We start from the raw sequence: 26191 nt of genomic DNA on the forward strand, positions 1-26191 counted from the left end.
TGTTCAAGTCAGGGAGGTTTCTGGTGGCCACGTCATAGTGAGTTTCTCTGTGACACCCACAACCACAGAGGGCTGCAGCAAGCTGGGTGCCGCGGCAACGATGACTTGACATGAGCTGCTGTGCGGGCCTACTGTCCATCCCCTCAGTGGGCATGTTGCGCCACGACAGTTTAGCTGTCCTTACGTCCGTACTGTTTAGCTTTGCCCTCTTGCTTATGCCTTTCACTATCTTGACCGCTGACTGCCTTTCCATTGGCCGGTGGATGGTGAGGGGGAGGTGACATGTTATTTATTTATTTAACCTTTAACTAGGCAAGTCAGTTAAGAACAAATTCTTATTTACAATGACAGTGGGTTAAATGCTTTGTGCAGGGCCTAAATGACAGATTTTTACCTTGTCAGTTCGGAGATTCAATCTAGAAACCTTTCGGTTACTGGCCCAACACTCTAACCACTAGGCTACCTGCCGCCCCAAAGAGTAGTTCCCTGACCGGGAATTGAACCCGGTCCGCGACATGAGTGAATCCCCACTCCTCTGCAAAAAAAGTTTTGAACCTCTCGGAATCAAATTAAATTCAAATCAAATTTTATTTGTCACATACACATGGTTAGCAGATGTTAATGAGAGTGTAGTGAAATGCTTGTGCTTCTAGTTCCGACCATGCAGTAATATCTAATAAGTAATCTAACAATTTCACAACAACTACATTTTACACACAAGTGTAAAGGAATGAATATGTACATATAAATATATGGATGAGCGATGGCCGAACGGCATAGGCAAGATACAGTAGATGTTATAGAGTACAGTATATACATATGAGATGAGTAATGTAGGGTATGTAAACATTATATAAAGTGGCATTGTTTAAAGTGACTAGTGATACATTTATTACATCCAATTTTTTATGATTAAAGTGGCTAGAGATTTGAGTCAGTGTGTTGGCAGCAGCCACATGTTGGCTGTTGAACAGTCTGATGGCCTTGAGATAGAAGCTGTTTTTCACTCTCTCAGTCCCAGGTTTGCTGCACCTGTACTGACCTCACCTTCTGGATGAAAGCGGGGTGAACAGGCAGTGGCTCAGGTGGTTGTTGTTTTGTAATGTTTTTAAAATTGTACAAACTGCCTTAATTTTGCTGGACCCCAGGAAGAGTAGCTGCTGCCTTGGCTAATGGGGATCCATAATAAATACAAATAAACTCAGCAAAAATAGAAACATCCCTTTTTCAGGTCCATGTCCTTCAAAGAATTCGTAAAAATCCAATTAACTTCACAGATCTTCATTGTAAAGGGTTTAAACACCGTTTTCCATGCTTGTTCAATGAACCATAAACCATCTATGAACACGCACCTGTGGAACGGTCGTTTAGACACTAACAGCTTACAGACGGTAGGCAATTAAGGTCACAGTTATGAAAACTTAGGACACTAAAGAGGCCTTTCTACTGACTCTGAAAAACACCAAAAGAAAGATGCCCAGGGTCCCTGCTCATCTGCGTGAACGTGCCTTAGTCATGCTGCAAGGAGGCATGAGGACTGCAGATGTGTCCAGGACAATAAATTGCAATGTCCATACTGTGAGACGCCTAAGACAAGCTACAGGGAGACAAGACGGACAGCTGATCGTCCTCGCAATGGCAGACCACGTGTAGCAACACCTGCACAGGAACGGTACATCCGAACATCACACCTGCGGGACAGGTACAGGATGGCAACAACAACTGCCTAAGTTACACCAGGAACACACAATCCCTCCATCAGTGCTCAGACTGTATGTAATAGGCTGAGAGAGGCTGGACTGAGGGCTTGTAGGCCTGTTATAAGGCAGGTCTTCACCAGACATCATCGGCAACAACGTCGCCTATGGGCACAAACCCACCGTCACTGGACCAGACAGGACTGGCAAAAAGGGCTTTTCACTGACTAGTCACGGTTTTGTCTCACCAGGGGAGATGGTCGGAATCGCGTTTATCATCGAAGGAATGAGCGTTACACCGAGGCCTGTACTCTGGAGCAGGATCGATTTGGAGGTGGAGGGTCCGTCATGGTCTGAGGCGTTGTGTCACAGCATCATCGGACTGAGCTTGTTGTCATTGCAGGCAATCTCAACGCTCTGCGTTACAGGGAAGACATCCTCCTCCCTCATGTAGTACCCTTCCTGCAGGCTCATCCTGACATGACCCTCCAGCATGACAATGCCACCAGCCATACTGCTGGACAGTATGCAAGACAGGAATGTCAGTATTCTGCCATGGCCAGCAAAGAGCCCGGATCTCAATCCCATTGAGCACATCTGGGACCGATCGGAGGGTGAGGGCTAGGGCCTTTCCCCCCAGAAATGTCTGGGAACTTGCAGGTGCCTTGGTAACATCTCACAGGAAGAACTGGCAAATCTGGTGCAGTCCATGTGATGCACTGCAGTACTTACTGCAGCTGGTGGCCACACCAGACACAGACTGCTACTTTTCATTTTGACCCCCCCTTTGTTCAGGGACACATTATTCAATTTCTGTAAGTCACATGTCTGTGGAATTTGTTCATTTTATGTCTCAGTTGAATCTTATGTTCATACAAATATTTACACATGTTAAGTTGGCTGAAAATAAACGCAGTTGAGTGAGAGGACATTTCTTTTTGTTGCTCCGTATATAATTCTGTTTGAGATAAACGCAGTTTGAGGGAGAGGTGAAGTGTATTAGTTGGAGAAACGAGGAAAGTGAACTGAAATACGTTGTAGAGTTGTAGAGAGTTGGAGTGTGAGAAACTTTCACAGGGGCTTGCTTTAATTCGTCTCGCTGTCCCAGGTCCTTCTATAAAAGAAAGTGTGTATTTTCCTGACTTCACTCCCACTGTCCAAGTGTTACTTGGATCCAGCAGGTCGGACACATTTGATTCACTTAGGAATACGGGCGTATCCTCATAATAATGAATGTACATATGTTATACAAGTTTACAGTGTATGTACACAATAGGGGGTGTAGATCAATTACTAAAGTAACTTGGAAAGTTACTGGTGTCCAAAACACTGAAACCACCCGTCCAAATGACTCTTGACATCACACAACATTCTCTGGGCCTCAGCACCACTCTCTCTCCCAAGTCTTGTATCTAAGTAATTATCTTCTTTGGCATATCTGTAAAAGCCAAGTCATGGCATACAAGCAGGGCTGAATTTGAGACGAAACCTGCCGGAACAGCATCTGTCTCCTGTACCTCTTGTGGCGTGAACAATTATTTTCACTGTAATGTCTACATTATTTTCACTGTTTGTAATGTCAAAATTAGAATAGAAGCAATTTGAGTCCATTCAAACGGACTCTGTAATTCTCCTGCCCCCTAAAAAAGGTAATGTGGAAACGTGCCTGATAAGAACAGATTTGTGTTGGGCCGCCCGGACTGTTTGCGCAACATTGTAGTCTATAAAGACCAACACGTGGCCATTGCTGTGATGAGAGAGAGAGAAGCTGTCTCTCAGAACTAGAATGAGATTCACTTTATATTCTCCCTCTCACTCCTCTGATAGACATGAGCCGGCAACTCATCTCCAGCGTTGCACTTCATCATGTATTTCCTTATTGTAGGGTGCTGGGTATGCTGGGTATGCTGGGTATGCTGCAGCACCAATAATCAATTGAAATACATTTGCCAAAGTTCTAGAATTACTGCTGTCTGATCAGAAAGAAATGAAATCATTCCATAAACTACACCAGGAGTTGGTCTATAATTTAACCACAGAGGATCAATAGTTTATTTGTAAGAAAATAGCCTATCAGTGTATTGTGTGTAGCCCAATCACAAGACATGCCTACAATCGGGAACGCACTGTAAAATCTGTCAGTGAACGGCACGCAGCCAAAACAGGCCTTTAGCAATATTTCAAATACTATCGCGGGAAAACACCGAGGTTGGAAAGCAGATGTATCCTGCTGGAAAAAAAGAAGACTAATCTGTCTGTAGGCTACTAAGTTATCAACTTCCAAATAGGTATATTTAGCGAAAAGCATTGTTTAAGTAAAATGAGAGAGAGAGAGAGAAGCTTTAGGCACATGCGCATTGGCCATCATCGTGAGCTGCACATCATTGGGTGAGTGAGTCAGTGAAACTGGAAAGCTTTTTTAGGACTATGATTTCCCCTCATATTGTACAATATGTGTCTCAACACACCTAGGCTATTGATGGATTCAAGACAATCTCGTTTTTATTGATCTCAGAGTTTCAGTTTGACAGTGTCAAAGCAGCATGTCATGTCGATCATTTGTAAAGTTATTAAAAAATGTTCTGGTAAAGTCTCCAGTCATCTAAAATAATGTAGAATTGCATGAAATGCATTTATAAAAGGCACATTTTTTCCCAGACCCCAGGGTACAATTTGTTTTACCCATGTGAGCAACTTCTGCAAGTGCCTCTACTCTACTGTTCTATGCCAGTAGGCTACACTAACACGATCAAATTGCATGCAATGCTTTATAATAAAATAAAATAAATGCATGCGTTCGAGTGCCTCTCTCGCTCTCACTTTTTGTTCCGGCACCGCCCAATTTACAAATTAAGCACTGGTGAGAGGCTATTAAACCGACGCTATAGAGTTTCTAAACTGTACTGTCTTTGCTACAGCACTTTTGGTGCTTTCAGGACATCTGGGAACTCGATGAACAAAATTAGGTTAAATCATGCCATCAGTGATCTTGAGGTCGGACATTTAGAAAGAGGCCCGAGGTTCCGATTTGGAATTCCGAGTTTGATGACCGTTCAAAAAAAATCCCAGTCTGAGCCCGTTTTTTGTCCGAGTTGTCAAATGTCTCGAACGCACTGAGGTTGGAGGTCAGATATTTCTGAGTTCCGCGTGCCCAGCTGTTTTGAACGTCGCATTAGAAACAGCACGCTCTCTCCAGGAACTTCTACTGGGACCAGAAGTGTTGTGGCGCGCAAGTTAGACTTTTGTTTGAATTACTTTTAATTCCGAGTGCGGAGTCCTAACTGGGTGAATGGGTGTGACACTTTTGGACGTCTAACAGTCGAAATGGAGAAAAGGTTTTAGAAGCAACAGCTGTGCTGGAATGTGAACAGTATGGGTGTCAGTTGTGATGGTATGGAGCGGGAGGATGAGGGTCAAGGACTGGAATGGTCGGTAGTGTAAAGACAGGAAGAAGAGAGATTATGATACAGAAAGCAGTGGAGCATCTTGTAAAAAAACACTTACAGAGGGCCAAGGTAGAAAGCAGGAGTAGTGATGTGTTGGAGTGGAAAGTGGTGATTGTGTTTGAGACCAGATTTACACCCTATCCGACTAACCAATGCTGTAGAGAAAGAACAAATTCTTATTTACAATGACGTCCTACACCGGCCAAACCCGGACAACGCTGGGCCAATTGTGCGCCGCCCTATGGGGACTCCCAATCACAGCCTGGATTTGAACCAGGTACTGTAGTGACGCCTCTTGCATTGAGATGCAGTGCCTTAGACCGCTGCGCCACTCGGCACTGCCAAAGTGGAAAGGAGGTCCAGGAAAATAGATATCATTGTGGAAGCTGCTGAAAGATTTCTCTGCAGAGGACTTGCATGGAGTATTGTCACAAGCTGTACCACTCTCTCAGGCCCTAGAGTCTGAGAAGGGAGATTTGAAGGAAGGAATAAGTGGGAGTTTTGGTTATGTCAATGTACTAATTTCATTTGGGTGAATTAAATAAGTTAGTTTTCCCTATCCGGTATGGATTTTCTTTTTACCTTGTTTTTTCAACCTGTCCATTTGATGGCGGCAATACACCTTTTTGGGTTGTAGTCTGCCATAAAACCCACAGAAGAAGCACAGATAGAACAATGAGACAGATTTCACCAGGATGTATAAACGTGAAGCGTCCGCTTGGCGTTTCCACTCACTACCAAATATGGAAGTGAGATGAAGCCCACTGGCCGGTATTGGGAGAAGATGAAACGAAATGGATTTTGGCCAAAATTCTGCACATTTTCTCATCGATTAAACATTTGATTTCAATACAGTTTTCTATTCCCAAAACTAAAATCTGTTATGAAAAGAGTGGACTAAGTTTTATAGAAGGAGTGCAAAGGCGCACTGCATTGAGTAGGCGTTTCATAACGAAAATATGCAGATGAGGCTAAAACGTGCCAATAGGCTCTCGCTAGCGCGTGCTTGGCTCTGCCCACTAGGACTCATTTTCCATTGAAACGAGAGGCTGTGGTCTATCTTAGTTTATATGAATCTTTGAAGAAGAAAAATATGAAGATTGTACGTCATCAACACGCGTCTCGACAAGCGGGAGTTTGAGAAGCGGAAGAAGTTTCTAAACAGCCTTTTCGTGAGTGAATAGCTAATTAACGTTACTAGCATTAATACTTTTCTCGGTTTAAATACATTTTAGATTGCTTTTGATACATTATTTTACATTAATGTTGCCTAGTTTGCTTCGGTAGCTAGCTTGCTGGCTTTGGCGTGTCCATCACTAGCTAGCTAGCTAACGTTACGCCAGCCAGAACGCTAATAGCTAACGGTAGTTGAAAGATGAAGGGGCTACACTTGTGTTGTTGATATTGTCGTCGTCCCGTCCCCCAGTCAGAGCCGTGATGTCTCAGAGAAAGAGAGCATCCAACACACAGAGCTCCCAGAACAAAGGAGTTCGGGTAACTAACACACCTACTTCATCTATCTATACCTACATCATCCCCCCCTCTCCAGCATCTATAAAAAAAAAAACATCCCTTTCTGATGATGATGATGATGCTGTTGTCTTTGTCTCTGTTAGTCCCAGCGTTGGGAGGCGGTGCTAGGTGATGATGAGGATGACCCGTCCTTCACCCAGCCCAGTACGTCGCAGGTACAGAAGGGTCTGGACAGACTGACACCTGCTCAGGTCGACCTGAAGGTAATACACACACACACTCCATCGCTCATATCTCTCTCATATCTCTCTCTCTTTCATATCTCTCTTTCATATCTCTCTTTCATATCTCTCTCTCATATCTCTCTTTCATATCTCTCTCTCTCATGTCTCTCTTTCATATCTCTCTCTCATATCTCTCTCTTTCATATCTCTTTCATATCTCTCTCGCTCATCTCTCTCACATATCTCTCTCTCTCTCACATATCTCTCTCTCTCACATATCTCTCTCTCTCACATATCTCTCTCTCTCACATATCTCTCTCTCACATATCTCTCTCTCACATATCTCTCTCTCTCTCACATATCTCTCTCTCACATATCTCTCTCTCTCTCACATATCTCTCTCTCTCTCACATCTCTCTCTCTCTCTCACATATCTCTCTCTCTCTCACATATCTCTCTCTCTCTCACATATCTCTCTCTCTCTCTCACATATCTCTCTCTCACACACATATCTCTCTCTCTCTCACACATATCTCTCTCTCTCACACACATATCTCTCTCTCACACACATATCTCTCTCACACACATATCTCTCTCTCTCACACACATATCTCTCTCTCTCACACACATATCTCTCTCACACACATCTCTCTCTCACACACATCTCTCTCTCTCACACACATATCTCTCTCTCACACACATATCTCTCTCTCTCACACACATATCTCTCTCTCTCACACACATATCTCTCTCTCACACACATATCTCTCTCTCACATATCTCTCTCTCTCACATCTCTCTCTCACACACATCTCTCTCTCACACACATCTCACACATCTCTCTCACACATCTCTCTCTCACACATATATCTCTCTCACACACATATATCTCTCTCTCACACATATATCTCTCTCTCACACACATATATCTCTCTCTCACACATATCTCTCTCTCACACACATCTCTCTCTCACACACATATCTCTCTCTCACACACATATCTCTCTCTCACACACATATATCTCTCTCTCACACACATATATCTCTCTCTCACACACATATATCTCTCTCTCACACACATATCTCTCTCTCTCACACACATATCTCTCTCTCTCACACACATATCTCTCTCTCTCACACACATATCTCTCTCTCTCACACATATCTCTCTCTCTCTCACATATCTCTCTCTCTCACACACATATCTCTCTCACATATCTCTCTCTCTCACTCACATATCTCTCTCTCACACATATCTCTCTCTCACACACATATCTCTCTCTCTCACACACATATCTCTCTCTCTCACACACATATCTCTCTCTCACACACATATCTCTCTCTCTCACACACATATCTCTCTCTCTCACACACATATCTCTCTCTCTCTCACATATCTCTCTCTCTCACACACATATCTCTCTCACATATCTCTCTCTCTCACTCACATATCTCTCTCTCACACATATCGCTCTCTCTCACACACATATCTCTCTCACACACACATATCTCTCTCTCTCACACACATATCTCTCTCTCTCACACACATATCTCTCTCTCTCACACACATATCTCTCTCTCTCTCACACACATATCTCTCTCTCTCTCACACACATATCTCTCTCTCACACACATATCTCTCTCTCTCACACACATATCTCTCTCTCTCACACACATATCTCTCTCTCTCACACACATATCTCTCTCTCACACACATATCTCTCTCTCTCACACACATATCTCTCTCTCTCACACACATATCTATCTCTCTCTCTCACATATCTCTCTCTCACTCACATATCTCTCTCTCTCACATATCTCTCTCTCTCACATATCTCTCTCACATATCTCTCTCACTCACATATCTATCTCTCTCTCTCACATATCTCTCTCTCTCACACACATATCTCTCTCTCTCACATATCTATCTCTCTCTCTCACATATCTCTCTCTCTCACACATCTCTCTCTCTCACACACATCTCTCTCTCACATATCTATCTCTCTCTCTCACATATCTCTCTCTCACACACATCTCTCTCTCACACACATCTCTCTCTCACATATCTATCTCTCTCTCTCACATATCTCTCTCTCTCTCACATATCTCTCTCTCACACACATATCTCTCTCTCACACACATATCTCTCTCTCTCACACACATATCGCTCTCTCTCACACACATATCTCTCTCTCTCACACACATATCGCTCTCTCTCACACACATATCTCTCTCTCTCTCACACACATATCTCTCTCTCTCTCACACACATATCTCTCTCTCTCACACACATATCTCTCTCTCTCACACACATATCTCTCTCTCTCTCACACACATATCTCTCTCTCTCTCACATATCTCTCTCTCTCATCTCACATATCTCATATCTCTCTCTCTCACATATCTCTCTCTCACATATCTCTCTCTCACATATCTCTCTCACTCACATATCTCTCTCTCTCTCACATATCTCTCTCTCACACATCTCTCTCTCTCTCACATATCTATCTCTCTCTCACATATCTCTCTCTCACACATCTCTCTCTCTCACACACATCTCTCTCTCTCACATATCTATCTCTCTCTCTCACATATCTCTCTCTCACACACATATCTCTCTCTCTCACACACATATCTATCTCTCTCTCTCACATATCTCTCTCTCACACACATATCTCTCTCTCACACACATATCTCTCTCTCTCTCACATATCTCTCTCTCTCACATATCTCTCTCTCTCACACACATATCTCTCTCTCTCACACACATATCTCTCTCTCTCTCTCACATCTCTCTCTCTCTCTCACATATCTCTCTCTCATATCTATCTTTTTCCCTAGACAGCTGAGGTTGTCCAGTTCATCTTCGTTAAGGACCAGAAAAAGTTCCCCATCCGCAGAGCAGGTAGGAGCTGATGAAACACTACAACTTCCTTCATGCTCCCTCACTGGGCTCCAACTACTTATGCTTTATAAACAATGTCTTAGCCAGTCGTGCCAACGAAAAGGTGCTAATTCAATTAGGGCTGTCCCCGACAAAAAAAAAAAATCTTTGTCGACCAAGAGTCTGTTATTTCAACCAATCCATTGGTCAAAATGTTAAAATATGTATTTTTCCATATAGACACATCCTATGTGTTTTAATCAAATCAACTATATGCACTGAGCTTGTCTGATGTTTTAAGCCCACTGTTAGATTTTTTATTTAACCTTTATTTAACTAGGCAAGACAGTTAAGAACAAATTCTTATTTTCAATGACGGCCTAGGAACAGTGCGTTAACTGCCTGTTCAGGGGCAGAACGGCAGATTTGTACCCAGATCTGTACCGTGTCGGTTCCTAGTCCAACGCTCTAACCACTAGGCTACCCTGCCGCCCCAACGATTAAAAAATTAACACACTGATGACTACAGGGAACGGCAGATTTGTGACAACAGTTTGGGGAAGGCCCTTTCCTGTTTCAGCATAACAATGCCCCTGTGCACAACGCAAGGTCCATCCAGAAATGGTTTGTCGAGATCGGTATGGAAAAACATTTGACTGGCCTGCACAGAGTCCTGACTGAAATTGATTTGATTGGTCCAGGCTCTACACTACATGACCAACAGGATGTGGACACCTGCTTGTCCAACATCTCATTCCAAAATCATGGGCATTAATATGGAGTTGGTCCCCCTTTGCTATTGTAACAGCCTCCACTTGCTTTCCACAGTCAGCGTTCAAATTCAACCCAAAGGTGTTGGATGGGGTTGAGGTCAGGACTCTGTGCAGGCCAGTCAAATGTTTTTCCACACCGATCTCGACAAACCATTTCTGGATGGACCTTGCGTTGTGCACAGGGGCATTGTTATGCTGAAACAGGAAAGGGCCTTCCCAAACTGTTGCCACAAAGTTGGTAGCATAGAATCGTCTAGAATGTTATTGTATACTGTAGCATTAAGATTTCCCTTCACTGGAACTAAGGGGCCCGAACCATTATTCCTCCTCCACCAAACTTTACAATGGGCACTATACATTGGAGCAGGTAGAGTTATCCTGGCATCAGGAGAGGTCAAGCAAGACCTGATGAGAAGTTCTATATGTGCCCTAGCCTACTACGCAAAGGCACTATGGATTTATTTTCCCAGGTTGACACAGACATGCTCGGGAAAGTGATATCACAACTTAAGCCTTCTACCTGCCCCCTCGGTCCTATCCCCACCACCTTCTTCAAAACAGTTTTTATATAATATCTGATGTGAAAGTGCTCGTTAAGCCCTGCTTGTTAAGCCCTCCCTGTCCACAGGCATTTCCCCACTGAACTAAAAACTGCTATGGTGAAACCCCTTCTGAAGAAAGAGAATCTAGATTCTTCAGCTCTTACCAATTATCGGCCAATCTTCAACCTTCCATTCTTAAGCAAAATTCTGGAGAATTTGGTTTTCAAACAGCAAAATATTTTAAGTGCCAACTGTATTTAAAAAAATTCTGGTTTCAGGTCCAACACAGAGACAGCCTTAGTTAAAGTGGTAAATGATCCTAGAGCCAACACAGAGACAGTCTTAGTTAGTGGTAAATGAGATTGGCCTCCGGGCCAGGAGAGGTGGGTTGGCCTCTCCGAGCCAGGAGAGGTGGGTTGGCCTCTCCGGGCCAGGAGAGGTGGGTTGGCCTCTCCGGGCCAGGAGAGGTGGGTTGGCCTCTCCGGGCCAGGAGAGGTGGGGGTCTGGCCTCTCCGGGCCAGGAGATGTGGGTTGGCCTCTCCGGGCCAGGAGAGGTGGGTTGGCCTCTCCGGGCCAGGAGATGTGGGTTGGCCCTCCGGGCCAGGAGATGTGGGTTGGCCTCTCCGGGCCAGGAGAGGTGGGTTGGCCTCTCCGGGCCAGGAGATGTGGGTTGGCCTCTCCGGGCCAGGAGATGTGGGTTGGCCTCTCCGGGCCAGGAGATGGGTCTCCGGGCCAGGAGAGGTGGGTTGGCCTCTCCGGGCCAGGCCAGGAGGTGGGTTGGCCTCTCCGGGCCAGGAGAGGTGGGTTGGCCTCTCCGGGCCAGGAGAGGTGGGTTGGCCTCTCCGGGCCAGGAGAGGTGGGTTGGCCTCTCCGGGCCAGGAGAGGTGGGTTGGCCTCTCCGTGGGTTGGCCTCTCCGGGCCAGGAGAGGTGGGTTGGCCTCTCCGGGCCAGGAGAGGTGGGGTTGGCCTCTCCGGGCCAGGAGATGTGGGTTGGCCTCTCCGGGCCAGGAGATGTGGGTTGGCCTCTCCGGGCCAGGAGATGTGGGTTGGCCTCTCCGGGCCAGGAGAGGTGGGTTGGCCTCTCCGGGCCAGGAGATGTGGGTTGGCCTCTCCGGGCCAGGAGATGTGGGTTGGCCTCTCCGGGCCAGGAGATGTGGGTTGGCCTCTCCGGGCCAGGAGATGTGGGTTGGCCTCTCCGGGCCAGGAGAGGTGGGTTGGCCTCTCCGGGCCAGGAGAGGTGGGTTGGCCTCTCCGGGCCAGGAGAGGTGGGTTGGCCTCTCCGGGCCAGTTCTAAATTGGTTTTTGGGAGCACAGATTCTCTCTCTGTGCTTTGGCTCCAACAATAAGTACCTTGGTCTTGATTTAGTAGATACAGTCTAATAATTTATCCGTGGAGCTAAAACCTGTTTTCTCTTTGTCATTATGGGGTATTGTGTGTAAATTGAGGAAAAAAGATATTTTAGTCTATTTTAAAATTAGCCTGAAACTAAACAAAATGTGGAAAAAGCTAAGGGGTCTGAATACTTTCTGAATGTACTGTACATTACCCCTTGCCAGTGTTATCAGAAAGCAGAGTATTGATTTTCACTGCTACGCAGATGATACCGAACTTTGCATTTCTGTGTCACCAGAGGATTTTAGCTCCACAGATAAATTATTAGACTGTATTAGTGATTTAAATACTTGGATGGCTCACAACTTCCTCCAACTAAATCAAGACAAGACCGAGGAACTTATTGTTGGAGCCGAAGCACAGAGAGAATCTGGCCGCACATTTTAATGGGCAATGAAGATTAAACACCAGGTAAAAAACGAGATGCTATATTAGATCCTGAACTCAATTTTGAATCACACAGCCTCTAGTTACTATGCCCCCAGTCTCTAGTTACTATGCCCCCAGCCTCTAGTTACTATGCCCCCAGTCTCTAGTTACTATGCCCCCAGCCTCTAGTTACTATGCCCCCAGTCTCTAGTTACTATACCCCCAGTCTCTAGTTACTATGCCCCCAGTCTCTAGTTACTATGCCCCCAGTCTCTAGTTACTATGCCCCCAGTCTCTAGTTACTATGCCCCCAGCCTCTAGTTACTATGCCCCCAGCCTCTAGTTACTATGCCCCCAGCCTCTAGTTACTATGCCCCCAGTCTCTAGTTACTATGCCCCCAGTCTCTAGTTACTATGCCCCCAGTCTCTAGTTACTATGCCCCCAGTCTCTAGTTACTATGCCCCCAGCCTCTAGTTACTATGCCCCCAGTCTCTAGTTACTATACCCCCAGTCTCTAGTTACTATGCCCCCAGCCTCTAGTTACTATACCCCCAGTCTCTAGTTACTATGCCCCCAGTCTCTAGTTACTATGCCCCCAGCCTCTAGTTACTATGCCCCCAGCCTCTAGTTACTATGCCCCCAGCCTCTAGTTACTATGCCCCCAGCCTCTAGTTACTATACCCCCAGCCTCTAGTTACTATGCCCCCAGTCTCTAGTTACTGTGCCCCCAGCCTCTGGAATAGCCTGCCAATAACCTGAGGGGGACTGAAACTGTGGACATATTTTAAAGAGATCTTAAAACACACCTTTTCTTGATTTTACTTCGTGTGCTTTTTAGTCGTTCAGTTTGTATTCCTTTGTTTGTGTAATGAATATTTAAGTTTTGCATTTTTGTTGTTTTTGACCTGTGAAACACATTGTGTTGCATTCCATGTCTGAAATGTGCTGTATAAATAAAGCTTGATTTTATCTTCTCTCTCTCTTCCCGTACCCTCTCTTTTCCCCTCTATTCTCCCCACCTCGCCCCCTCTCTCCAGACATCGTGAAACATGTTGTGAAGGAGTACAGGAACATATACCCTGAGATTATAAAGAGGGTGGGATGTGTTTTTGAGACCGTGTTTGGTCTGAAGCTGGTGGAGATCGACTCTAAGAACCACGTCTACATCCTCATCAACAAACTGGAGCAGCTAGAGGGAGAATCTCTCAACATGTAGGTCACTGTGTGGAAAGACTAGAGGGAGAATCTCTCAACATGTAGAAGCACGGTGGCTAGGAAAAACTCCCTAGAAAGGCCAAAACCTAGGAAGAAACCTAGAGAGGAACCAGGCTATGTGGGGTGGCCAGTCCTCTTCTGGCTGTGCCGGGTGGAGATTATAACAGAACATGGCCAAGATGTTCAAATGTTCATAAATGACCAGCATGGTCAAATAATAATAATCACAGTAGTTGTCGAGGGTGCAGCACGTCAGCACCTCAGGAGTAAATGTCATTTGGCTTTTCATAGCCGATCATTAAAAGTATCTCTACCGCTCCTGCTGTCTCTAGAGAGTTGAAAACAGCAGGTCTGGGACAGGTAGCACATCCGGTGAACAGGTCACGGTTCCATAGCCGCAGGCAGAACAGTTGAAACTAGAGCAGCAGCACGGTCAGGTGGACTGGGGACAGCAAGGAGTCATCATGCCAGGTAGTCCTGAGGCATGGTCCTAGGGCTCAGGTCCTCCGAGAGAGAGAGAGAATTAGAGAGAGCATACTTAAATTCACTCACGACACCGGATAAGACAGGAGAAATACTCCACATATAACAGACTGACCCTAGCCCCCCGACACATAAACTACTGCAGCATAGATACTGGAGGCTAAGACAGGAGGTGTGGTCCGGTCCAACGATACCCCCGGACAGGGCCAAACGGCTAGGATATAACCCCACACACTTTGCCAAAGCACAGCCCCCACACCACTAGATGGATATATTCAACCACCAACTTACCATCCTGAGACACAAGGCCGAGTATAGCCCACGAAGATCTCCCCCACTGCATAACCAAAGGGGGGGTGCCAACCCGACAGAAAGATCACGTCAGTGACTCAACCCACTCAAGTGACGCACCCCTCCTTGGGACGGCATGAAAGAGCACCAGTAAGCCAGTGACTCAGCCCCTGTAATAGGGTTAGAGGCAGAGAATCCCAGAGGGGAACTGGCCAGGCAGAGACAGCAAGGGCGGTTCATTGTTCCAGTGCCTTTCCGTTCACCTTCACACTCCTGGACCAGACTACACTCAATCATATGACCCACTGAAGAGATGAGTCTTCAGTAAAGACTTAAAGGTTGAGACCAAGTCTGCGTCTCTCACATGGGTAGGCAGACCATTACACAAAAATACAAAAATGGAGCTCTATAGGAGAAAGCCCTGCCTCCAGCTGTTTGCTTAGAAATTCTAGGGACAATAAAGAGGCCTGCGTCTTGTGACCGTAGCGTACGTGTAGGTATGTACGGAAGGACCAAATCGGAAAGATAGGTAAGAGCAAGCCCATGTAATGCTTTGTAGGTTAGCAGTAAAACCTTCGAATCAACGCTTGCCTTAACAGGAAGCCAGTGTAGAGAGGCTAGAACTGGAGTAATATGATCAAATGTATTGGTTCTAGTCAAGATTCTAGCAGCCGTGTTTATCACCAACTGAAGTTTATTTATTGCTTTATCCGGGGAGGTGGAAAGTAGAGCATTGCAGTAGACTAACCTAGAAGTGACAAAAGCATGGATTAATTTTTCTGCATCATTTTTGGACAAAGTTTTTTGCAATGTTATGTAGATGGAAAAAAGCATTCCTTGAAACAGTCTTGATATGTTCGTCAAAAGAGAGATCAGGGTCCAGAGTAACGCCGAGGTCCTTCACGGTTTTATTTGAGACGACTGTACAACCATCAAGATGAACAACAGATCTCTTTGTTTCTTGGGACCAAAAACTAGCATCTCTGTTTTGTCCGAGTTTAAAAGCAGAACATTTTTCACCATCCACTTCCTTATGTCTGGAACACAGGTTTCCAGGGAGGGCAATTTTGGGACTTCACCATGTTTCATCGAAATGTACAGCTGTGTGTCGTCCTCATAGCAGTGAAAGTTAACATTATGTTTCCCAAATGATATCACCAAGAGGTAAAATATATAGTGAAAACCGTAGTGGTCCTAAAATGGAGCCTTGAGGAATACCAGAATTTACAGTTGATTTGTCAGAAGACAAACCGATATCTTTCTGACAGATAAGATCTTAATCAGGCCAGAACTTGTCCGTGTAGACCAATTTGGGTTTCCAATCTCTCCAGAAGAATGTGGTGATCGATGGTATCAAAAGCAGCACTAAGGTCTAGGAGCACGAGGACAGATGCAGAGCCTCGGTCTGACACCATTAAAAGGTCATTTACCACCTTCACGAGTGCAGTCTCAGTGCTATGATGGGGTCTAAAACCAGACTGTTTGCTTTTCGTATACATTATTTGTCTTCAGGAAGGCAGTGAGTTGCTGCGCAACAGCATTTTTTTTTGAGAGGGAGGAATGGGAGATTTGATATAGGCCAATAGTTTTTTATATTTTCTGGGTCAAGGTTTGGCTTTTTCAAGAGGCTTTATTTATTACTGCCACTTTTAGTGAGTTTGGTACACATCCGGTGGATAGAGAGCCGTTTATTATGTTCAACATAGGAGGGCCAAGCACAGGAAGCAGCTCTTTCAGTAGTTTAGTTGGAATAGGGTCCAGTATGTAGCTTGAAGGTTTAGAGGCAATGATTATTTTCATCAATGTGTCAAGAGATATAGTACTAAAACACTTGTGTCTCCCTAGGTCCTGACAGAGTTGTGCAGACTCAGGACAACTGAGCTTTGGAGGAATACGCAGATTTAAAGAGGAGTCCGTAATTTGCTTTCTAATGATCATGATCTTTTCTTTATGAATTTATCACTGCTGAAATGAAAGCCATCCTCTCTTGGGGAATGTTGTTTTTCGTTAGCTTTGCGACAGTATCAAAAATACATTTTGGATTGTTCTTATTTTCCTCAATAAGTTTGAAAAATAGGATGATCGAGCAGCAGTAGGGGCTCTTCAGTACTGCACGGTACCGTCCTTCCAAGCTAGTCGGAAGACTTCCAGTGGTGTGGAGCCATTTTCTGTATACCAGGGAGCTAGTTTCTTATGAGAAATGTTTTTTGTTTTTAGGGGTGTGACTGCATCTTGGGTATTGCGCAAAGTTAAATTGAGTTCCTCAGTTAGGTGGTTAACTGAGGTTTGTACTCTGACGTCCTTGTGTAGGTGGAGGGAGTCTGGAAGGACATCAAGGAATCTTTGGGTTGTCCAAGAATTTATAGCATGACTTTTGATGCTCCTTGGTTGGGGTCTGAGCAGATTATTTGTTGCGATTGCAAATGTAATAAAATGGTGGTCCGATAGTCCAGGATTATGAGGAAAAACATTAAGATCCACAACATTTATTCCACTGGACAAAACTAGTATGACTGTGACAGAGTAGAGTATGACTGTGATAGTGAGTAGGTCCAGAGACATGTTGGACAAAACCCACGATGGCTCCGAAAGCCTTCTGGAGTGGGTCTGTGGACTTTTCCATGTGAATATTAAAGTCACCAAAGTTTAGAATATTATCTGCTATGACTACAAGGCCCGATAGGAATTCAGGGAACTCAGTGAGGAACGCTGTATATGGCCCAGGAGGCCTGTAAACAGTAGCTATAAAAAGGGAATGAGTAGGCTGCATAGATTTCATGACTAGAAGCTCAAAATACATAAATGTCGGTTTTTATTTTGTAAATTGAAATTTGCTATCGTAAATGTTAGAAACACCTCCGCCTTTGCAGGATGCATGGGGGATATGGTCACTAGTGTAACCAGGGGGTGAGGCCTCATTTAACACAGTCAATTCATCAGGCTTAAGCCATGTTTCAATCAGGCCAAACACATCAAGATTATGATCAGTGATTAGTTCATTGACTATAACTGCCTTTGAAGTGAGGGATCTAACATTAAGTAGCCCTACAGTCTCAATGTGTGTGTGTGTTTGTTTACAGGAGTCCCAGTAATCCAAAGACAGGTCTACTCTTTGTAATCCTCAGCATCGTCTTCATGAAGGGGGGTGTGGTCAAGGAGAGTGAGTGTTCTGTTGGCTTTGTCCCAATTCTGACACCAGTGTAGCCAATGGGGGGGCCACAACTCAATTTTTTTGTAAAAAAAATACATATATTTGGCAATTCTTGTCTGTCCCCCCCCCACTTATTGATAACATCACAGTGTTGTGTGTATGCCCCTTCTCCTCACTGAGATGTTCCCTCATGCTTTGTGTTTGTAGGTATGGTGTGGAACACACTGAAGAAGCTGAGAGTTGATCAAGGGTAATTCTGTGTGGCTGATGATCAGTCACAGTCCCATCACCAGGTTTGATCATCACTAGCCAGTTGTGGAGTGAGATTAAAGTATGATCTGTGTGTTGACTGTTTTGACCCACCCAGGGAGAGACACGAGATTTTTGGAGACGTGAAGAAGGTCGTTACTGATGAGTTTGTCCGTCAGAGGTGAGTCTCTCTCGACCCTGAATGGGTAATGTTTGGTAAGACATGAGTTGTGAACTCATATACCAGTTCACCTGCAGTGAAACAACTAGGAGGTTGGTTGTATTGTCTGGGTGTGATGGTCGGTTGTATTGTCTGGGTATGATGGTTGTGTGATGGTCTATACCACACCACAGGACAGCAGTAGGAAGATGAGAACCTGCCTATACCACACCATAGGACAGTAGTAGGAAGATGAGAACCTGTCTATACCACAGGGCAGTAGTAGGAAGATGAGAACCTGTCTATACCACAGGGCAGTAGTAGGAAGATGAGAACCTGTCTATACCACAGGGCAGTAGTAGGAAGATGAGAACCTGTCTATACCATAGGGCAGTAGTAGGAAGATGAGAACCTGTCTATACCATAGGACAGTAGTAGGAAGATGAGAACCTGTCTACCATAGGGCAGCAGTAGGAAGATGAGAACCTGTCTATACCATAGGGCAGATGAGAACCTGTCTATACCAGGGCAGTAGTAGGAAGATGAGAACCTGTCTATACCACACCACAGGGAAATAGTAGGACGATGAGAACCTGTCTATACCATAGGGCAGCAGTAGGAAGATCCATACCACAGGGAAATAGTAGGACAGTAGTAGGAAGATGAGAACCTGTCTATACCATAGGGCAGTAGTAGGAAGATGAGAACCTGTCTATACCAGTAGTAGGAAGATGAGAACTATACCACAGGACAGTAGTAGGAAGATGAGAACCTGTCTATACCACACCACAGGACAGTAGTAGGAAGATGAGAACCTGTCTATACCATAGGGCAGTAGTAGGAAGATGAGAACCTGTCTATACCATAGGGCAGTAGTAGGAAGATGAGAACCTGTTTATACCACAGGGTAGTAGTAGGAAGATGAGAACCTGTCTATACCATAGGGCAGTAGTAGGAAGATGAGAACCTGTCTATACCACACCACAGGGAAATAGTAGGACGATGAGAACCTGTCCATACCACAGGGAAATAGTAGGACGATGAGAACCTGTCTATACCATAGGGCAGCAGTAGGAAGATGAGAACCTGTCTATACCATAGGGCAGTAGTAGGAAAATGAGAACCTGTCTATACCATAGGACAGTAGTAGGAAGATGAGAACCTGTCTATACCACACCATAGGGCAGCAGTAGGAAGATGAGAACCTGTCTATACCATAGGGCAGTAGTAGGAAGATGAGAACCTGTCTATACCACACCACAGGGAAGTAGTAGGAAGATGAGAACCTGTCTATACCACACCACAGGGCAGTAGTAGGAAGATGAGAACCTGTCTATACCACACCACAGGGCAGTAGTAGGAAGATGAGAACCTGTCTATACCACAGGACAGGGCAGTAGTAGTAAGATGTGTAAGATGAGAACCTGTCTATACCACACCATAGGGCAGTAGTAGGAAGATGAGAACCTGTCTATACCACACCATAGGGCAGTAGTAGGAAGATGAGAACCTGTCTATACCACACCATAGGGCAGTAGTAGGAAGATGAGAACCGAGACCACATCACTGTCAGCACCTCCTTCCACTCCCCACATTTTAAACGTTATACTACGTGTGAGAGAACAGGGTGTGTGTGACCAGGGTGACGTGAGTATCTGTATGATAACCAGAGACTGTGAGTAGGTGACTTTATAAAATGTGCTGATCTGTTCTTGGACCTCTGGTGTTTCTCTAAATACTTTTTACCCGTCAGTTGATTCAACTCTCCGTAAAATGAACGGACTAAACCTGTGTGTGTGTGTGTAGGTACCTGGAGTATGTGCGTATCCCACACACAGAGCCGTTGGAGTTTGAGTTCCGTTGGGGTCAGAGGGCAGACATGGAGGTGTCAAAGGTCAAACTACTGGAGTTCATTGGACAGGTGAGACACTGCCGCCTTCCGGGGTAGGGGTGTGTGTGTTTAGTGCATTGTGAAAGTCTACACACCCCTTGCACCCCTTGTTGTTCATCACTAGAAGGCAGTTTACAGGTCTTGTTGTTTGATTGTCAAGCCGATATGAGTCAAATCTGTAACTAGGCCCATCAGGAACATTCACTGTCTTAGTAAGCAACTCCAGTGTATACAGTGCACTTGGAAAGTATTCAGACCCCTTGACCTTTTCCACATTTTGTTACGTTACAGCCTTATTCTAAAATTGATTAAATTAATCTACATACAATTCCCCACAATGACAAATAGGAAGTAGATTTTTATAAATTTTAGCAAATGTATTACAAATAAAAAACTGAAACACCTTATTAAGTATTCAGACCCTTTGCTATGAGACTCAATTGAGCTCAGGTACATCCTGTTTCCATTGATCATCCTTGAGATGTTTCTACATCTTGATTGGAGTCCACCTGTGGTAAATTCAATTGGATTGGACATGATTGATTTGGAAAGGCACACACCTGTCTATATAAGGTCCCACAGTTGACAGTGTATGTCAGAGCAAAAACCAAGACATGAGGTTGAAGGAATTGTCTGTAGAGATCTGGCACAGATCTGGGGAAGGGTACCAAAACATTTCTGCAGCATTGAAGATCCCCAAGAACACAGTGGCCTCCATCATTCTTAAAGACGTTTGGAACCACCAAGACTCTTCCTAGAGCTGGCCGCCCGGCCAAACTGAGCAATCGGGGGGAAGGGCCTTGGTCAGGGAGGTGACCAAGAAACTGATGGTCACTCTGACAGAGCTCCAGAGTTCCTCTGTTGAGATGGGAGAATCTTCCAGAAGGACAATCATGTCTGCAGCACTCCACCAATCAGGCCTTTATGGTAGAGTGACCAGACGGAAGCCACACCTCAGTAAAAGGCACATGACAGTCCACTTGGAGTTTGCATAAAGACACCTACAGACTCTCAGACCATAAGAAGTAAGATTCTCTGGTCTGATGAATCCAAGTTGAATTCTTTGGCCTGAATGCCAAGTGTCACGTCCGGAGGAAACCTGGCACCATCCCTACTGTGAAGCATGCAAATGTAATATTTCTGTTTATGTTTTAAATAAATTAGCTTACATTTCTAAAAACCTGTTTTTGCTTTGTAATTATGGGTAGTATGTGTAGATTGAGAGGGGAAAAAAACAATTTAATCAATTTTAGAATAAGACTAACGTAACAAAAACACAGTATAATTCTATGTGTGGGGTACAGGGATGGGGTAGTTAATCATGTTTGCACAATAAGTTGCATTGACTCATTCTGTGTTAAATAATAGTGACTATTTGTTAAGCACATTTTTACTTCTGAACGTATTTAGACTTGCCATAACAAAGTGGTTGAATACTTATCGACTCAAGACGTTTCAGCTTTTAATTTCTTATTATTACAAATAAAATTTCACTGACTTTCTGGGGTGTGGTGTGTAGATGAGTGATACAACATCTCAATGTAATCCATTTTAAATTCAGGCTGTAACACAACAACATGTGGAAAAGTCAAGCGGTGTGAACACTTTGTAGGCGCTGTCTCGTCATTGAGCAGCTCAAGCAGAACAGTTGCTGTGGAAACGCGCACACTGAGAGCCGCCATGTGGAGCGAGCTGCCCAGGGAGAGATCGCGTGACGGAGCGGCTGATGTGTTTACTAACGGAGGAAGTTATTTCTGGTTTCGGCTGGGCTTTGCCTTAAATTTGGCAGAAGCAAACAGGCCAGGATAGTGTTGGGCCTGAACATCGGCGACATGGGTAGGGCTCGGGCTTAAAATTCAAGGCCGTTCAGGGCTCTACCTACTAGCTTCGTCTTCCTCAGGATCGTGCTCTGTGTTTTAAATAACTCAACTGGCTAGTTTGCCTGTCTGTAAAGAGAAGGGCGGGCTGTACCCCTCTGATTGGATAGAGCCAAACTGTCTTTGATCACTCGCTTCATACTTCACCCGATAACTTCTCATTGCACTTTGTTCAACTCCTGACCCGCAACTCTCCACAACCATGCAGCTACTGATCACTACTGAGCACAACTACTGAGCACAACCACACAGCTACTGAGCACAACCACACAGCTACTGAGCACAACCACACAACTACTGAGCACAACCACACAACTACTGAGCACAACCACACAACTACTGAGCACAACCACACAGCTGAGCACAACCACACAACTACACAACTACTGAGCACAACTACACAACTACTGAGCACAACTACACAACTACTGAGCACAACCACACAACTACTGAGCACAACCACACAGCTACTGAGCACAACCACACAACTACTGAGCACAACCACACAACTACTGAGCACAACCACACAACTACTGAGCACAACCACACAACTACTGAGCACAACCACACAGCTACTGAGCACAACCACACAACTACTGAGCACAACCACACAACTACTGAGCACAACCACACAACTACTGAGCACAACCACACAGCTACTGACCCGCAACTCTCCACAACCACACAGCTACTGACCCGCAACTCTCCACAACCACACAGCTACTGATCCAACTCTCCACAACCACACAGCTACTGATCCAACTCCCCACAACCATGCAACTACTGAACAACGCAACTACTGAACTATGCAACTACTGAACCAACTCTCCACAACCATGCAACTACTGAACCAACTCTCCACAACCATGCAACTACTGACTGGTTAGACACTACCACTACTATAACCAGTCACTACCACTACTATAACCAGTCACTACCACTACTATAACCAGTCACTACCACTACTATAACCAGTCACTACCACTACTATAACAGTCACTACCACTACTATAACCAGTCACTACCACTACTATAACTATAACCAGTCACTACCACTACTACTGTAGACACTATCACTACTACTGTAGACACTACTACAACTATAACCAGTCACTACCACTACTATAACCAGTCACTACCACTACTATAACTATAACCAGTCACTACCACTACTACTGTAGTCACTACCACTATTACTGTAGACACTACCATTACTATAACCAGTCACTACCACTACTATAACCAGTCACTACCACTACTATAACCAGTCACTACCACTACTATAACCAGTCACTACCACTACTATAACCAGTCACTACCACTACTTCTACTGTCAGACACTACCACTACTACTACTATAACCAGTCACTACCACTACTATAACCAGTCACTACCACAACTACTACTATAACCAGTCACTACCACTACTACTACTGTAGACACTACTACTACTACTATAACCAGTCACTACCACTACTACTGTAGACACTACCACTACCATACCCAGTCACTACCACTACTACTGTAGACACTACCATTACTATAACTATAACCAGTCACAACCACTACTATAACCAGTCACTACCACTACTATAACCAGTCACTACCACTACTATAACCAGTCACTACCACAACTATAACCAGTCACTACCACTACTATAACCAGTCACTACCACTACTATAACCAGTCACTACCACTACTATAACCAGTCACTACCACTACTATAACCAGTCACTACCACTACTACTGTAGTCACTACCACTATTACTGTAGACACTACCATACTACTATAACCAGTCACTACCACTACTATAACAGTCACTACCACTACTATAACCAGTCACTACCACTACTACTACTATAACCAGTCACTACCACTACTACTACTATAACCAGATACTACCACTACTACTACTGTGGACACTACTACTACTACTACTATAACCAGTCACTACCACTATTATAACCAGTCACTACCACTACTATAACCAGTCACTACCATTACTACTGTAGACACTACCACTACTATAACCAGTCACTACCACTACTATAACCAGTCACTACTATAACTATAACCAGTCACTACTACTGCAGACACTACCACCACTATAACCAGTCACTACCACCACTATAACCAGTCACTACCACCACTATAACCAGTCACTACCACTACTATAACCAGTCACTACCACTACTATAACCAGTCACTACCACTACTATAACCAGTCACTACCACTACTATAACCAGTCACTACCACTACTATAACCAGTCACTACCACTACTATAACCATAACCAGTCACTACCACTACTATAACTATAACCAGCCACTACTATAAACAGTCACTACCACTACTATAACAGTCACTACCACTACTATAACCAGTCACTACCACTACTATAACCAGTCACTACCACTACTATAACCAGCCACTACTATAACCAGTCACTACCACTACTATAACCAGTCACTACCACTACTATAACTATAACCAGTCACTACCACTACCACTACTATAACTATAACCAGTCACTACCACTACCACTACTATAACTATAACCAGTCACTACCACTACTATAACTGTAACCAGTCACTACCACTACTATAACCAGTCACTACCACTACTATAACTATAACCAGTCACTACCACTACTATAACTATAACCAGTCACTACCACTACTATAACTATAACCAGTCACTACCACTACTATAACTATAACCAGCCACTACTATAACAGTCACTACCACTACTATAACTATAACCAGTCACTACCACTACTATAACTATAACCAGTCACTACCACTACTATAACTATAACCAGTCACTACCACTACTATAACCAGTCACTACCACTACTATAACCAGTCACTACCACTACTATAACTATAACCAGTCACTACACACTATAACTATAACCTCATAACCAGTCACTACCACTACTATAACCAGTCAAAACCACTACTATAACCAGTCACTACCACTACTATAACTATAACCAGTCACTACCACTACTATAACCAGTCACTATCACTACTATAACCAGTCACTACCATTACTATAACCAGTCACTACCACTACTATAACCAGTCACTACCACTACTATAACCAGTCACTACCACTACTATAACCAGTCAAAACCACTACTTTAACCAGTCACTACCACTACTATAACTATAACCAGTCACTACCACTACTATAACTATAACCAGTCACTACCACTACTATAACCAGTCACTACCACTACTATAACCAGTCACTACCATTACTACTGTAGACACTACCACAACTATAACCAGTCACTACCATTACTACTGTAGACACTACCACAACTATAACCAGTCACTGCCACTATTAAACAGCTAGCTACCACACCACATTTTCTTCAGGAAATGTACTTTTCTAATTTTACAAATTTTCTGAAATTAATTTCTTTCACTTTGAAAATGTGGAGTAGATTGTGTAGATCAGTGGGGATTCATTTTTAGATTAAATTACATTTTAAGGCAACAGAATGTAAACCTTGCAAAGATGTGTTGACTTTCACTAGGTACTGTAGCTGTGTAACTGAGGTGGTCCTCTCTCCCGTCTGTTAGCTCCATGAACAGGATCCTCAGAGCTGGACTCAGCAGTACAGAGAAGCCACCGCCCCTCCTGCTGCCCCGGCAGTTGTCACCTCTGCTAACACGAGTGCCAGTGTTAGCCAGAGATAGAGGGGGGTTGTGGGAAGTCATTCTGTGTGTTTGTTTAGTGTGTGTTCTACTCCAGTCTGTTTCTGTTGGACTGTTCTGTTAGTGAAACAATAACAGTAGAGAATCGCACACCGGTTCATTCAGTCATTGTTATATTAATTTAAGGTGACATTGTTTTCATTTGTCAAGTTCAACAATAAAAATGATTTTATACAAATGTTATTTACCCTCAATGGGATTTACTTCTTTACTTTTACACACATTAAGACAATGTAGTCGTGTCTTGGTTATGCATAGTCCCAGTTTATTAGTAGCTGTGGGGTTAATTACTAAGATGCACGATACAACATCAGTCAGTACACCCCAAAACGCTACACCT

The 26191-nt window shown here is 44.3% G+C and overlaps 1 protein-coding gene across 1 annotated transcript; it reads left to right on the forward strand.

The window, feature by feature from the left end:
• Positions 1–6183: 6183 nt before the first annotated feature.
• ndnl2 (necdin-like 2) lies at positions 6184–26034 on the forward strand. Its single transcript, XM_024385233.2, has 10 exons — positions 6184–6315; positions 6570–6637; positions 6760–6879; positions 9682–9745; positions 13840–14014; positions 17872–17951; positions 18150–18192; positions 18310–18372; positions 20158–20272; positions 25717–26034. The coding sequence occupies exons 2-10, from the start codon at positions 6581–6583 to the stop codon at positions 25831–25833; spliced, it is 834 nt and encodes a 277-aa protein (XP_024241001.2). The 5' UTR covers positions 6184–6315; positions 6570–6580; the 3' UTR covers positions 25834–26034.
• The last annotated feature ends 157 nt before the right edge of the window (positions 26035–26191 follow it).

Source organism: Oncorhynchus tshawytscha, linkage group LG22, assembly GCF_018296145.1.
Source record: "Oncorhynchus tshawytscha isolate Ot180627B linkage group LG22, Otsh_v2.0, whole genome shotgun sequence".
NCBI lineage: Eukaryota > Metazoa > Chordata > Actinopteri > Salmoniformes > Salmonidae > Oncorhynchus > Oncorhynchus tshawytscha.